We start from the raw sequence: 14,633 nt of genomic DNA on the forward strand, positions 1-14,633 counted from the left end.
TTGGGTGAGGGTGTCACGTTCATCATTCATCTTCACAGATCTCTTACATGTTATGTATTTGTACAGTCGCTGTGATGCTTCAAAGCTGGATGTAACTTTTAAGACGGTGTATAATGGAATAGAGAATAACATCAGAATCCCAGAAAACATGTCCTGAAACAATACAGGGCAAAGGGGCAAGACAGCAGACACGGTACACAGACCTTCACACACTGAGACAGCAGACGACGGGGGCACACAGACTTTCACACACTGAGACAGCAGACACGGTACACAGACCTTCACACACTGAGACAGCAGACGACGGGGGCACACAGACCTTCACACACTGAGACAGCAGACGACGGGGGCACATAGACTTTCACACACTGTGAATAAAGAAGCATTTGGATGCAGTTTTGTTTTGTTTTGTTTTGTTTTTTAATGTACAAATGTAACCATGTCTGACTGTCAGAAAGAAGCTTGTGGAGCCAAGATTTGTTCTTTTATCAGTGATCGCTGGTTGCTGCTTAAATGCTCTGGCCATAGCCTGTGAAACTTAAGTTGCTGCAGATCACAATTTCATACTTTTTCGGTTCCAGGAGAAAAAAGTCACTATAAACTGACAAGTTGCCAATTTAAGAAGTTCTGTGGGGGTGGGGGTCAGAAAACTGGATTAGAGGAAGCACCTGAGTTGCAAAGCCGAAAGACATGGGTCAATTCAACCAACCACACAGTCAGTAAAGCCCGTTGTTTTACTATAAAACTATATAAAAACTAGTGCCTTATTCATGCCAGACAATCTCTCTACCACCTACCGTGGACTACTTCCCAGCCTCTTTACTTTTATTCTGAAACAAAGGATCAGAATTTCCCAATCGAGTCTGTCTGTAGCCTGGCAAGGCCTTGAACTTGGGAACAGGCTTCTGAGCAACCAGGATTACAGGCCTGAAGCCCCGGGCCTGCCAGGTCCATTGTTTTTGACACTAACATGGTTCCTAGAAAGAAATGTGGAAAAGATGATTGAAGATCGTTAGGTTTGAGGCGCTGGTACTCAAAAGGCCAAAAAGATTAGAGCTTCTCAAAGAACAAGTCAACAAAAGACACAGGGCAGTGAAATGGGGGAAGTGGAGGTGGACCCATGGGGCATTTGCACATGCCCAGGAGATTCAGATGAGTAGGGAGAAAATGAGGCTGTATCGTTAGAACTGTTGATATTTGACAAGAACTGTAGAGGGAGGAAATTATTGTAATCCAATGTAAATCCATTTAAAGCAATGGTTTACCCTCACAGTTCATTTAGTGCATAGAAATAGTGCATTGAAATGTCAGGGTTTATGAACGTTGTCCGCCTGCCCCTGCCCTGTGTGACATTAGAAAGTAATATATTCTGCCAAGTTTAAGAGTATAGAGGTAGGGTCTCCATTTTGTTTATATAGAGATTTTTGTTTCTAAACTGAGTAACTAAATACAAGGTCTTCTCCGGAGTGAGCTTCAGCCCCAGACACAAAAGCTGGAGACAAACAATAGGTGAGACAAACTTAAGACAATGTTTCTTGTTTTCTTTTCTCCCTCTGGAGCAAGTAACTTGCCGTACAAAAGCTTCAGAGCATCATGAGATAAGACGTGAGCTTAAATGAGAGCATGCTATACCTCAGTAGAAATGTAGAGACCTCATGAAGGACAGCCAGTAGGAAGTCTGTTGTATTGTACACAGTGTCAAGTAAACGATTAGATGCACGCTGGTGTGTAAAATGACTACTGTATTATTGGACACCTCAATGTTATGATTTATTGTGGCTAGCGACTGTACAAATGACAGTGCTTAACACATTCATTCACTTCCGATTTCTTTTCTGAATGCCAGGAAGATAAGAGTTTCTTTTAAAACTAACTGTGGAGTCCAGGTTATATGGGCCTGACTTAGTCACAGAGACACAGAAGGCAGCCTTGTGCTTTGGATTCCTTTCCCATTTGTGTTTGTTGGTAGCAGTTTTGTCTTGTAGCCCTGGATGGCCTGGAGCTCATGACGATGTCAGTCAGGCTGGACTTGAGCTCACAGGCATACCACCTGCCGGACCTTTCTGATGTCCTGTTGCAAAAGGAAAATTTGTTTTACTTTTGTTGCAAAAAGAAAAGTGCTTTTTGTTTGTGAGACTGTAAAAGTCTAGAAACATCTGTAGTAAAGCAAAATGTGCTTCATTCCTATACCTTCCAGACCACAGCCATGCCTCCTCTGCCCACCCACACACAGAGAATTCACAGTTGGTGTGGCACACTTAGTGCCAGATAACCCTTCTGCATTGTGTCTGAACACACGGATGTGAGTTTAGTTTCCTCCACATAAATTACAATTCCTCTGTCCTCCTCTTCCTTTTCTTTTCTTTTCCTCAACCTGGTAAAATCATGTGTTTCTGTGTAAGGATATAAAGACATCCTTTTGTCTTTTTAAGAGTTGAATGATATCTTTTTTCCTTTCAGTTTTTCACTCCAACAGTGACGATCTCCTTGGCATACCCAAGCATCTCTGTCAGATAGATTTCTAGAACTGGGAATGCCAGGGCAGGAGCACCTGTCTACACTTTGACATTGCAATCTGCTTATTAAAAATGCTTAATGCTGTCCACCACTGTGGATGCCAACAAGACTTCCCATCTCCATGTGTCTCTATATTAACACAGTGCAGGAATGGGAATCTTGATGCATATTTAATTTTTCAGTAAGATGGTTTTAAATAAGATTTTTAAAAGTCATTTGTTTTAAATTTTCCATAAATTTTTTAGATTTGTAGATACATTAAGCAGAATAAATCATTTAAAGAACTCATTATTAAATATTGGTAAATCATAATATTCCATGGAGATTTCAATACGCTCTGACAGTTGTTACTTGATTAATTCTTATGTAGACTGAAAAGCATCATGACCTTGGAATAATTGAATTATTGTAATGTGTCCTACCAGCTCTGCTTTCTTCTGGACTCACATATGGCTCAAAGGGATCAGGCGTATTTTCTCTTCCATATTAACGTAGTAGCCACTCCCAAAACAAGCAGAAAGCAACCCTTTACAAAAATCACTGGGATTAGGTTCTAGCCCTCACCCCAGGTGTCCCCAAACTTCTCTCTATACTAGGTCCTCTGTGGGGCTTTTAAGCTCTGTGCCGAATTCAAATTTGGTTTTGGAACAAGGCACCCATAATCTTCAGACCATGAAGCAAATTCATTGCTGTGGTTTTCTCGGGGAGACAGGATAAAGTTAGCAGTGGTCATCCATGCTGACTTAGGTCTTAAGTACGAGTTGCAGTAAACGGTCTCCCTTCAGGCTGACAGGTGGAAGACAAAGCGAAACAAACACTTTGAAGCACCACGGCAATCTGAACTCGAGGGCGTGAGGTGACATTAAAGGGATTATGGTTGTACGGTGTCCTGGTTTTACAGAGATACATGGAAGCATTTACAGATGAATGATTTGGTCTAAGAGATGGTAAGGTCCTGTAACAAAGAAAGGAGAAAGATAAATGGGAGATACTAAGGTATGAATGTTAACAGACTTAAATGTAAATTCTTTACGTACATCGATTGAAATGCCGGGCTTAAAATGGCATGTGTGGGTGAACCGGCTGAAAGGCAGTACAGGTTGGCCATGCTGTGCAGTTTCCTCACAAACAAGTCATTGAAAGAAATTGCGAAGTCAGTGACATGGGTTTTTCAGCAAGTAGGTATTATTTAATTCATACTTTCTGTATACTTGAGATTTTTTAATGAACCTCTGTTAACCAAAATTGCTCATACTGTCCTCCCTTAGCATCACAGATCCAACCTTGCAAATACAAAGTATCTGAAAATATGTTGTTCAGGTGCCCAACATTAGGCTGTGATGGTTGTGTCTGCAGGCTTCACCACGTCATTCTCTAAATAAGTCAGTATGAAAAACATTCGCATCTTATTGATTCTGATAAGAAGTCTGATATAAAGTATATGGGAAACTTGTAGAGAGGCAACTTTCCTTCATTCTATGAAAAGGGCCAGATTGGGCTGCTGTGTGAGACTTGGTAACACACACACACACACACACACACACACGAGAAAAAGAAATGCATATGTGTCTTAAGCACCCACAGGTTCTTGTATCTGAGGATCATTCCCCACTTGGATGCTGGACACAAGTGACCCCTGTATAGAAGTAGAGATCAGACTTCCTGCTTTAGCTCTATGGCTTATTGTTGCTGGACCTGGTTCACCACCAAATAAGAACTAGAATATTGCTTCAATGGACATACAGCTGCAGCTGGCTTTTTCTGAGCCACTTCTGTGTCAAGTGAGTGATCCCCAAAGCTTAACTAAAGCATCTGGTTATATGTTTAATATTTTATGTTTGATGTAGATGTTTATGTTTTTCTCCTACTTTTGTGATCTGAAGCAGTCATCTATTAACTGTCTAAAATGTAACAGAAACGATCAAGTTTAAAGACTCCTTTCCTCTTCCCCTCTGCCTCAGTGCACAAAGCCTTCATTCCTGGGTTTGTGATTGTTGCTTGGGGCTACCACCTCTATGCCCCATTTCCTCCTGTCCACACTTGGCTTTACCTTGGAAACTATCTGTACGGAGAAGCACCAGGGGAAGGGAGAAAAGCTGCATCTCAGAGGGCTCCTTCATGTTCTTTGCGGGAACGTCCTTCCTTATAGCTTCATGTGGAGACAGGCATTGGTCTGGTCTGGTCTGGTCTATCTGTAGAGGAAGGGGCTCAGTAGCCTCAGCTGGCCTTGAGTTCCCTGTGTAGCTAAGGATAACCTTAAATGGTCCTCCTGCCTTCCGTCCTGCTCTTCTTTGATTAGAAATGTGTGACACCTTTGTATTTTCCAAATTCTGGACACTCCCATTTCTTTATGTTGGTTAACCATATGTATATGCATGTGAATGCAGGTGCCTAGAGGGCTGCGGAAGACCGGAAGACCGTCAGCTCCCTGGAGCTGGATTCGCAGGTGCTAGTGAGCCTCCTGATGGGGCAGGAACCCAGAAAGGGACCTCAGCAAGAACAGCCAGTCCTCATAACAGCAGAGCCATCTCTCCAGACTCTTGATATTCTTATCTTGGTATTTGATAGCATGTTCCCCTACAAGAAATAAAATATGTCTGCAAAAAAAAAACCTGAGAGTGGTTTCAAGTGCTCGGCTCTATTTCCCCATAGGTTAGTAACTCCCCATTGTGATTACTCCTTTAACTTTTGAAGGATCATCTTACCTGCTTTTTTGTAGCCAACCTGTCCTCAGACCTGTGATCCTCCTGCCTCATGTTCCCAAGTGCTGAGATTACAGGTCTGCATTGCCACAGATAGCTCCTTAATTTTTAATTCAACTTTCCCAATGTGAATCCGAGGCCCATGGCCAGTTCAGAGTGCCTGGCTGTTAAACCTTGTGCCTGCTCCATGCATTTCCTGCTTTATATTTCTTCTGCTTTTGCTGGCTTCCTTTTATAGTTATGAGGCATGGCGTTCTTCTGGCAGGTAGGACACCTGTGCTTTAATTTCTGCACAGACTATAAATAGCTAAGAAACACTCAATTTGGGTGTAGTTATTTATGGAAACAAAACCCCTATTTCCCCCTGAAATTGTTTTAATGGTTTACTCAGGAGTTCAAAGTATCTATCCTGAGGCATTTCTTTGGTGTTGGGTAGAACTAAAATTTGGGTGGAGTGTCTTTGTAGAAATCAAAGCATCATTGTCTCGGTGCCCACACACAAAGTTTCTTTGGCCATAAAATGGGACACAGACAGACAAGCTTTTAGAGTGAACTTCAGGTATACTAAGTGATCTTCAGAGCAGTTTAGGGTGAACTTCCTCAGTGATACTTTATCAATGGTTTTCCATTTCCCAGGGCTTCTCATATAACATTTTCTAGATGAGCAAAATTTCAGAGCTATCATGAATATTTAAGAGCTGATTAGCACTTAAACAAAGTCAAGAGAACCAGACTAGAAATAATTTCCAGAGACATGGGCTTCAGCCCTTTCTCTCAAGTCTGTGTTTGGATTAAAAATCCAACCTTGAAAGGGATTTATATGTACACAGGAACTTCGATGGGTCAGCAAACGCCTGTATCTTTAATATTCTTAAAATATTAGCTGCCGGGGTTGGGGATTTAGCTCAGTGGTAGAGCGCTTGCCTAGCAAGAGCAAGGCCCTGGGTTTGGTCCCCAGCTCCGAAAAAAAAAAAAAAAAAAAAGAAAGAAAGAAAATATTAGCTGCCTCTTTCCATGTGCCGGGGACATTTCGATGTTTCTTGTTTATATCATCGCTGTTTCAAACTTTGGTTCCAAAATTATTTCCAGTAATCTCTTTTCCCTATTCCTGGTCGTCTACGGTAAGGGTACACATTATACCACAAATACGGAGTAGGAGAAATCATGTAGGTACCAGGTCCTCTTCCAGAATTTATCCTGGAGCTTTAGAAGGCCCGAGACACTTCTGCACTTGTGGAAAGTCGACTCCTCCTGCATCCAAGGTAGATTGGAGAATGAGTTTCAGGGTTCATTGGAAAGGTTGCCATAGTCCTGTGTTCACGGGCCACAGAGTCTAAATGAGCTGTTAGAAACTGCCATCTCCTAAACCCCATAGCAACTTGGAAGACAGGGAGAAGAGCCAGGAGAACCCCGCCCAAGGTTCCTGTGTCCTGGGCTGTGGAAGACTACAGCACAGTGTACGCCAAAACCTCCGCCGAGCGAGCGCTGGGTTCCTGTTTCCATGGTGATTTACACAGTACCGACCTCCCAGGCCTCACACAATCTAACAGCATGACATGTGGCCTGACAAAGCAGAGCCATTTTAATGACTTCAGATTTCTTTAGTGAAGACTTTCTCTAAGCAAACACTCTACACGTTATTCATTTGGAAATGTGTGTTGTGAAAGAGATAAAATAATCTATTTTGTATTGCATCTTTACCTGAGACTTCCTGAGGTGAACAGTGCATCAGGTTTTTTTAGCCCTGCAGAATTAACCCATTAATATTTTTCATAGATGCAACATTCTGTTTTTTTTAATTGATCACCTTTTTTAAAATTTAATTTTAGTTATTTATTTTTATTTTTATTTATTTATTTATTTTTTAGTTAGGACATTGAGATGAAATGTGACAGGCAGGACAGACCATGATTCCAGTAATCTCCCATTCTTAAGTGCAAATGGAGATTTCATTGTGCCTTAAAGAATGTTCAGGCCCTATTCTTAGATACCTGCTAATCAATATTTGAAAATGACATGTATTTCTGGTGTCTGAGAACCATGTCTGTGATGTCTTTTGAGTAATATGTTCTTCAGAATGTTGTTCAAAGTAACACTCTCGGGCTGTTTATCACTGAAATGTTTTGATTCCTTATCCTGATCAAATAAAATCACAGCATTCCGACTGTCATTTTAGATTACAGCACTGGTCATGAGACAGTTCATCCTGCACTTTATGCCTCGGGTTTCTCTGATTAAAATAGTTTCCTTCTTTCGTTTCAAGTAAGCTGTGTTGTAAAGGACATCTTAAAGTAAGAGTACATAAGTAATATACAGTTGGTAACTACAGCACTCACTAGTCTATAACCAGGAACTCTTTGCCAACTAGTTGGGAAATAGGTGTTCTGGTTATCTGGTGCATTGTGTTGCATGTACATGCATTTGTGTATCTATAGATGTTTTCTAAATTAATAAATGTTCAAAGAAACACAAAAACAATAGTAAAACAGTTTTTGAAAGCCACTTAACTTTCTTGTAATGAAGCAGAAGACATTTCAGCACCTTTTGTCTTTACAGATACTGAGCGCCACGGAAGAGAAATGACTGAGGAGCTTAGACATGGTGCAAAGGCTGATTGAGTTATACCATGCATATTAAATAGGTCTCTTTATCAAGTCGTCACAACTCTACCTGGCATATTTGCTTAGAGATGGGACACAAAACCCCATTTCTCTCTACACCCAGCTACTTACATCTCCTTACATGGCAATGTGGTCATTTAGCACTCAGTTAGCTCACAGGTACCCTCGCTGCACTCTGGCTCTCAGGGAGGGAATTGAGAACTAGAAACAGTCAGGTGATTAGACTTCAAGGTCACCTAGCTAATGTTGCTTTTAGGGTAATATTGTTTGTTTGCTTTTCTGTTTTTAAAAATACTAATTGAGAGAGAGAGAGAGAGAGAGTGTGTGTGTGTGTATGTGTGTGAGTGTATGTGTGTGAGTGTGTGTATGTGTGTGAGTGTGTGTATGTGTGTGTATGTGTGTGTGAGTGTGTGTATGTGTGTGAGTGTGTGTGTGTGTGTGTGTGAGTGTGTGTGTGAAGCCCTTTTCCTGTCTGCCCAGTGTTCTCTGGGTGAATGCCCCTTGCAGCTCCTGGCTGTTCTGGTTCCCCGTGACTCTTCTGGCAAGCATACTCTCTGTGTGCTAACAAAGGCTTAACAGACTCCTCCAGGAATTGCTATGTAACTTGTGCAGAGCTCTAGAAACAGCTAGTAGATTTACAAATGAAGCAGGTCACTTCACTAGTACCTGACTGGCAGTGACTCAGATAATGTTCTACCAGAAAAGCCACACACAACTGAAATCTCACATTAAAATTCCAGACATGAGAATTCAGAGCTGTCACAGAATTCTACCACCTAGAAATGTACTGTCAAATGATGGATCAGAAGACTGGTTGTTAGGAACTCCTGTGAGGAATGTCAGCATCTCTTCCCGCAGCTAAAGTCTGACATCAAGTTAAAGGCCCAGAATGCACCAGGATTCCCCAGCTCTCTCTTGAACCTCGTACGGACGGACCTCCAGACCTTCACTCTGCTTGTCATTGCTCAACTTTACTGAATACCAGGTGCTAGGTGTAGATCGTTGCCTAGTATAGGTTTTTTTTTTTTTTTTTTTTTGGCTCTTTTTTTCGGAGCTGGGGACCGAACCCAGGGCCTTGCGCTTCCTAGGTAAGCGCTCTACCACTGAGCTAAATCCCCAGCCCCGTTGCCTAGTATAGGAAAGCTGCTATTGCTACTCAAAATGTTTGTTCAGCAAATATTTATTGACCACCCATTGAATACAAGGTACCACAAAAGGCACTGGGAATATAACAGCACAAATGAGAAAGTCTGCATCCTTGGGTTTTCAAGCTTTAATAGACAGAGAGCATATGACTACTCCTAGTGAGGTATATAACAGACCCCTAGGGGAAAAGGACGGAAAGTTGGAAAGAAACCCTAGTGAAGACATTGAAATCTTTACAGTTGTATTTTGAGCTCAGAATGTGACTCAGAATTAGCTATAGTATTTGAAAGTGATGCAGCAGGCCTGAAATTTCGTGTTAAATCCATAAAGGTTAAATCTGGAAAATGACTTAAAATAATGATCACAAACATGCAGAAATATATGCTTTCTGAATGGGACTAAAGAAGGTGTTTGAGTGGTGTACACAGGTCAACATGAGCTGTATCATCTATGGACAGCCTAAGAAACAGGTTAGACTGGAGAAGCAGATGAGTTGTGTGTGTGGCGGTCATTGTCATTTAAGTTCAAGGTGGCGAATGGAAATGAAACAAGCTGTGAGAGACAGGTCGATTAGAAGACAGTCATCAGGTCAGACTTGTATATGTTCCTCTGGGTAAAACTAGAAGGACAAATAAACAAGCAAGATGCTGATACCTCTGTTACTTGTGATTCTGAACACTCTGTAGACTTCCTTTGACAGGAGCTATAGCATAAGCCCGTCTTACCTTCCGGGCACTTCACTAAGGTTTTTCTCATGGGTATTCTCAGCTCTTGTTCTAAGCAGTTGGGATCTACCTGGCCATTATTCTTATTCTACCTGGGAGTGTATTTGGAGGAGGTTGTAAAAGATGGGGTTTCCACGGGGAAGCAAGATGAATTTTCTGATTTTGACATAACATATGAGTTACCATGGGACCTGTAACTAGAACAAACAACCCTTACAAAACTGAACAAAGTATAATAGTAAACTGAGTGTGGGCAACACGTTCGCTCTGGATACAATTAAATGGATTAAAATTAAAATACCTGTACTATTAAGGCGGGCAGAGCCTTCAAGTAACAAGGATTTCAGAATGGAAACATTCTGTACCTTTTAACAAGTTACTCTGTAATTTCCTTAAATTCAGCTATAAATGCATTTTTCTTGCAGATGTGCCAAATACTGGTGTAAGCAAACCTAGAGTTTCTGACACTGTTCATCCCAACAACTATCTCATCAGGACGGAGCCAGAGCAAGGGGCCCTCTACTCACCAGAGCAGACGTCTCTCCATGAAAGTGAGGGTCTGTTGTGTTCTGTTTAACCACTAGATTTGCTTCTCATAGTTCCACTTTGAAAGTGAGCCTCAGAAGTACATAGTAAAGGTGTCCCTACTGTCCCGTTCTTGCAGGATCGTTGGGAAACTCAAGAAGTTCAACACAGATGAATTCTTACTCTGACAGTGGATACCAGGAAGCAGGGAGTTTCCACAACAGCCAGACCGTGAACAAGGCAGACAGTAGACAGCATCCATTCACGGGATCAACAAGCAACCATGTGGTGAGGAATTCGAGAGCAGAAGGACAAACACTGGTTCAGGTAAGTCAGACATCTAGAAATGCCCTCTTAATTGCATAACTGCTATAGACATCGCTTACCAGAAGCAAGGCTAATGTGTAATGTGTAATAGAATGAAAACCTTCACTCAAACTCACCACATACTGTTTCAGTTGCAGGATTGATGATATTTCAAGCATAAAGCCTGGTATTATGTTTGTTTGAATTAACTTACTCTAACTAATGCATTTTAATAAGTTCCTAGATGCAGTAGAGTAATTGTTCTGCAAACAAGAAATTTGATAGGAGCAGTCCAGAGGGAGCATGAGGCTGACGTGGACTGAGAGTTCCTGAGGGCCTCCTAATCCTTAGCAATACTAGCATTAAAATGTGCTGTAGAATGGCCTAGAGAACAGGAAACCAACCTCTACCTCCATGAGATGGACCTAGTCTACTCTAAGCAAAAGTTTTCACCTTCATGAAAATTATTCACTGAAAGTATGTTTCTTTTTCTGGATACCCATGCTTATAGAGCCATTTAAGAGGGTTTACCCACTCTGTAAAGTCAGAACGAAGTTGATAGGCAAAAATAAGGCATCGCCTGCATAGTCCATTGCTTCTTTTTGCTACTTAATTCACCCTCTCACCAGACAGTGTCAGGATAAAGAGGCACAGTAGCCAGGGAGGCAAGGTCTCTGTCCAAGTACCATAGAAATTCTTCCTTTAGTGGCTGAAATGTAGCAAAATGACCAGCAAAGTTGAAAGGATACTGCGTTCCTCAAGTGCTATTCAGGAAACACTGTAGGACACACAGAGAGCCAGCTTGCCAATGCTACAGGGAAGTGTTGATACAGTTGTGGGCTTTTTTGCTCATTTGGTTTAAGAAAAGTTAAGTGTATAACTTTTAAGCTTAAAGAGAAATCTCTTTCCCTCATAGCCAGCCACTTGAGGCTGTGCTCCCAGTCTGGTCATTATCCAAGCACCGACCTGGTGGCTGGTAGACGTGTGTGGTACGTTTCAGGCGCTCTGCCCCAAACACCTCTAGATGTTCATCTGTGTGGGTGGCTCTCCACGCCAGCCGCTCTCTAATCTCACTCTTGGATAGTTGCCTTAGCAACAATTTTATCCTTAGTCATCATCATGTTTTTAAAATGTAAAAACTGATATTAAGTTGATTTTTGTCCCTAAAGCTGAAGCAAGCAGGTTTCTGTGACGTAATTTACATGTAGTTTGGACAGCATATTGTTCCATTTGTCAGGGCTAACACGGACAGCACCCAAGTACATGTTCGAATTCTGCAACTGTATACTACTTTTTAAAGGCCTGTCATGTTGCCTTATTGAGTTACCATGTTCTTCCCTCCCCACATCCCCTTAATGCCACCATTACTGTCCCCAAAGTGTCAAGGTTGAGCCACTTGAGATGTTCCAGCAGCCAGGTCCCTTGCAGCCCTTGGAGGCAAAGCACACATTCTCTGTGCTGCATATGGGGCTGCAGAAGTCCCTGCTTCTTTCCTCACTGTCCCAACTCAAAGGAGACAGAGCAGCCTGGCGTCCGAGTCTGTGCTCGTCCTCAGGCTCAGCCTGGGCCCCATGCCCATTCCCCTCAGCCTCAGCCACTTCTCCAGCCCAAGTCCCTCATTATTGCACAGCATCAGAAAGGTATTTGATCGATATCCGTTGTGTTTGTGGAAGTCTCCAGATTCATAGCCCAGAGCAGAAATGTTCATTTTCCATTCTGGTCTTTTCCAGCTGGCTAAGACAAAGACTTAGAGCATCCCTTCTCCTGGACCAGACTCTTGGGTGTCTCACTCATGTCTCTAAAGCCAACAGCTAACTAAAAGCTCATAGGTCAGCCAAGGTAAAAAGAATGTAGAGCGAAAGGATTTGGCTTGGACACCTGTCTGGCCAGGCTCCTCCTTGAACTAAATTATCAAGGGAGAGCTGGACCCAGGCACACTATCCAAACATTTTTGCATTAGACATTGGAAAAAATACATCCCACAAGTTAACAGAGCCAACTCATAAAGACCAGCCATCCATAAATACTCCTCAGCTCCATTTAAGCTGAGAGATGAAATAGATATATTTTTCATTTTATACAAAATGCAATGCCTTGGCCACAGTTTGACTTGCAGGGAATGATACAAGCACATGGCCCTAGGGCCTCTCGTGCTCCCAAGTCATGGGTAGCACTTGCAGTAAAACATTTCAGGTTTCAGAAGATGCAGAGGCAACAATCGAAAAATGTAAAGACCAAAAGAGGGGCTATTAAGTGTCTTCCGAACTTCTACCGACTGGTCGTACTATTCAAATTAAATCTCCAAAAATAAACAAATAAAGCAAAAGCTAAGATCCTACTCTAAAGCTAATGCAGAGAAGAAACTTAGGTGCCGGCAGTAGTGAGGTCAAATTCTGTGTGAGCTATGTACGTTTTTATTTCTGTAATGACAATGGACACAAAACCCTGGATAAACCCGTTCTCTTTTCTCCCCCTCTCATCAGCCATCAGTAGCCAATCGGGCCATGCGAAGAGTTAGTTCAGTTCCATCTAGAGCACAGTCTCCTTCTTATGTTACCAGCACAGGCGTGTCTCCTTCAAGGGGGTCACTGAGAACTTCTCTGGGTAGTGGATTTGGCTCTCCATCAGTGACGGACTCCCGACCTCTCAACCCCAGTACTTACTCCTCCAGCACGCTCCCTGCTCAGCGGGCCGCCTCTCCGTACTCACAGAGACCCGCCTCCCCGACAGCCGTGCGCCGGGTCGGGTCCGTCACCTCCCGACAGACCTCCAATCCCAACGGACCAGTCCCTCAGTACCAGACCACCACCAGGGTGGGGTCCCCACTGACCCTGACTGATGCCCAGACTCGAGTAGCTTCCCCATCCCAAGGCCAAGTGGGGTCATCGTCCCCGAAACGCTCTGGGATGACCGCCGTACCACAGCATCTGGGACCTTCACTGCAAAGGACTGTTCATGACATGGACCAATTCGGACAGCAGCAGTATGATATTTACGAGAGGATGGTTCCACCACGGCCAGACAGCCTGACAGGTGAGGATGGGTGACAGCACTGCACAGGTCCCAGGGAGTGGGTCCTCCCTGTGCCTATGTAGACATGGTGATAACTGGGGAAAGACCTGGTGGTCTTCTCTGAAAAGTTATACTGTAAACTTGGGGTCCTCCTTTTTCAAGCACTGGTCCTTTTATGCTTGATGCTACATAACCCATACACAAAACTCTTTCATAAGGCATCTAATTTTCCCCCAAGATATGGTGTGTGCATGCATGTGTGTACATGCTGTATTGATTATAACCCAAGCTCTTGTCAGTATTGTTTCTAAAGCAGGGTTTTGAACATCTAGGCTTACACCTCCGTATGCCCTCATGATATATTAAAGTGTGGTATTAGAATGCCTATTTGAATTTCTCTTGAGGAACGCTGTAGCTGTGTGTGCTAAAATATGACTCACATCCTACTGTTTTGATGGGCACCCTGATGGGAGTGCACAAAGCACTTAGGAATTTCTTCTCAGTGCCATTTGGATTAAATTAGAAAGACCCCAGGTTCCTGACATTCTATCTGTCCCCTTCGGGGGATTTTCATAAAAGATTTTCTACTTTTTGTAATAACTCTATTCTTTTTAGTAAGAATAATTTTTCTTCAAAAAACTTACATATAGGACCCGAGATGCAGGACAGTGGTAGAGTGCTTGCCTAGTCATGCACAAAGCCCTAGGTTTGATCCTATACATTGCCAGAAGATTTTTATTAAACACAGTGTATACAGAGTGAAGAACTTTGAAACCATGATGAAAAGTTGAAATGAAGAACAAAAGTCTCCAGTTCGTCCTCTACACACACCAGTTACATCTTCCCATGTAGTCTACATGTACATGACCTAGAGAAGCATGTGTGACACATGAATGTGTACGTGTTGTGCTGCATTTTCTTCTGCACAAGGGAGCTCCAGTCATACATGTCCTCTGTGCCCTTCTCACAGTGTGTCTGAGCGTGCACTCTCTGAAGGATGACAATACTCCTTTAATTCTGCGTTAAAACGTATTAGCTGGCTTCCATGTTATTAGGCATGTGTTGGTACCTAATAACAC

General features: G+C 42.6%; 1 protein-coding gene across 50 annotated transcripts in view; it reads left to right on the top strand.

Moving 5' to 3' along the window:
• Pkp4 (plakophilin 4) overlaps positions 1 to 14,633 on the top strand; it is a 203,691-nt gene that overhangs the window by 144,885 nt on the left and 44,173 nt on the right. For 28 of the 50 annotated variants that reach the window (XM_087650698.1, XM_087650746.1, XM_087650747.1 and 25 more), the window contains 3 exon segments: positions 10,137 to 10,268; positions 10,376 to 10,563; positions 13,026 to 13,575. In XM_087650698.1, coding sequence (XP_087506824.1) covers positions 10,408 to 10,563; positions 13,026 to 13,575 — 706 coding nt within the window. In that variant the 5' untranslated portion in view covers positions 10,137 to 10,268; positions 10,376 to 10,407. 50 annotated transcript variants of the gene reach the window in all.

The sequence above is a fragment of the Rattus norvegicus genome, chromosome 3, assembly GCF_021556685.1.
Source record: "Rattus norvegicus strain SHRSP/BbbUtx chromosome 3, alternate assembly SHRSP_T2T, whole genome shotgun sequence".
Lineage (NCBI taxonomy): Eukaryota > Metazoa > Chordata > Mammalia > Rodentia > Muridae > Rattus > Rattus norvegicus.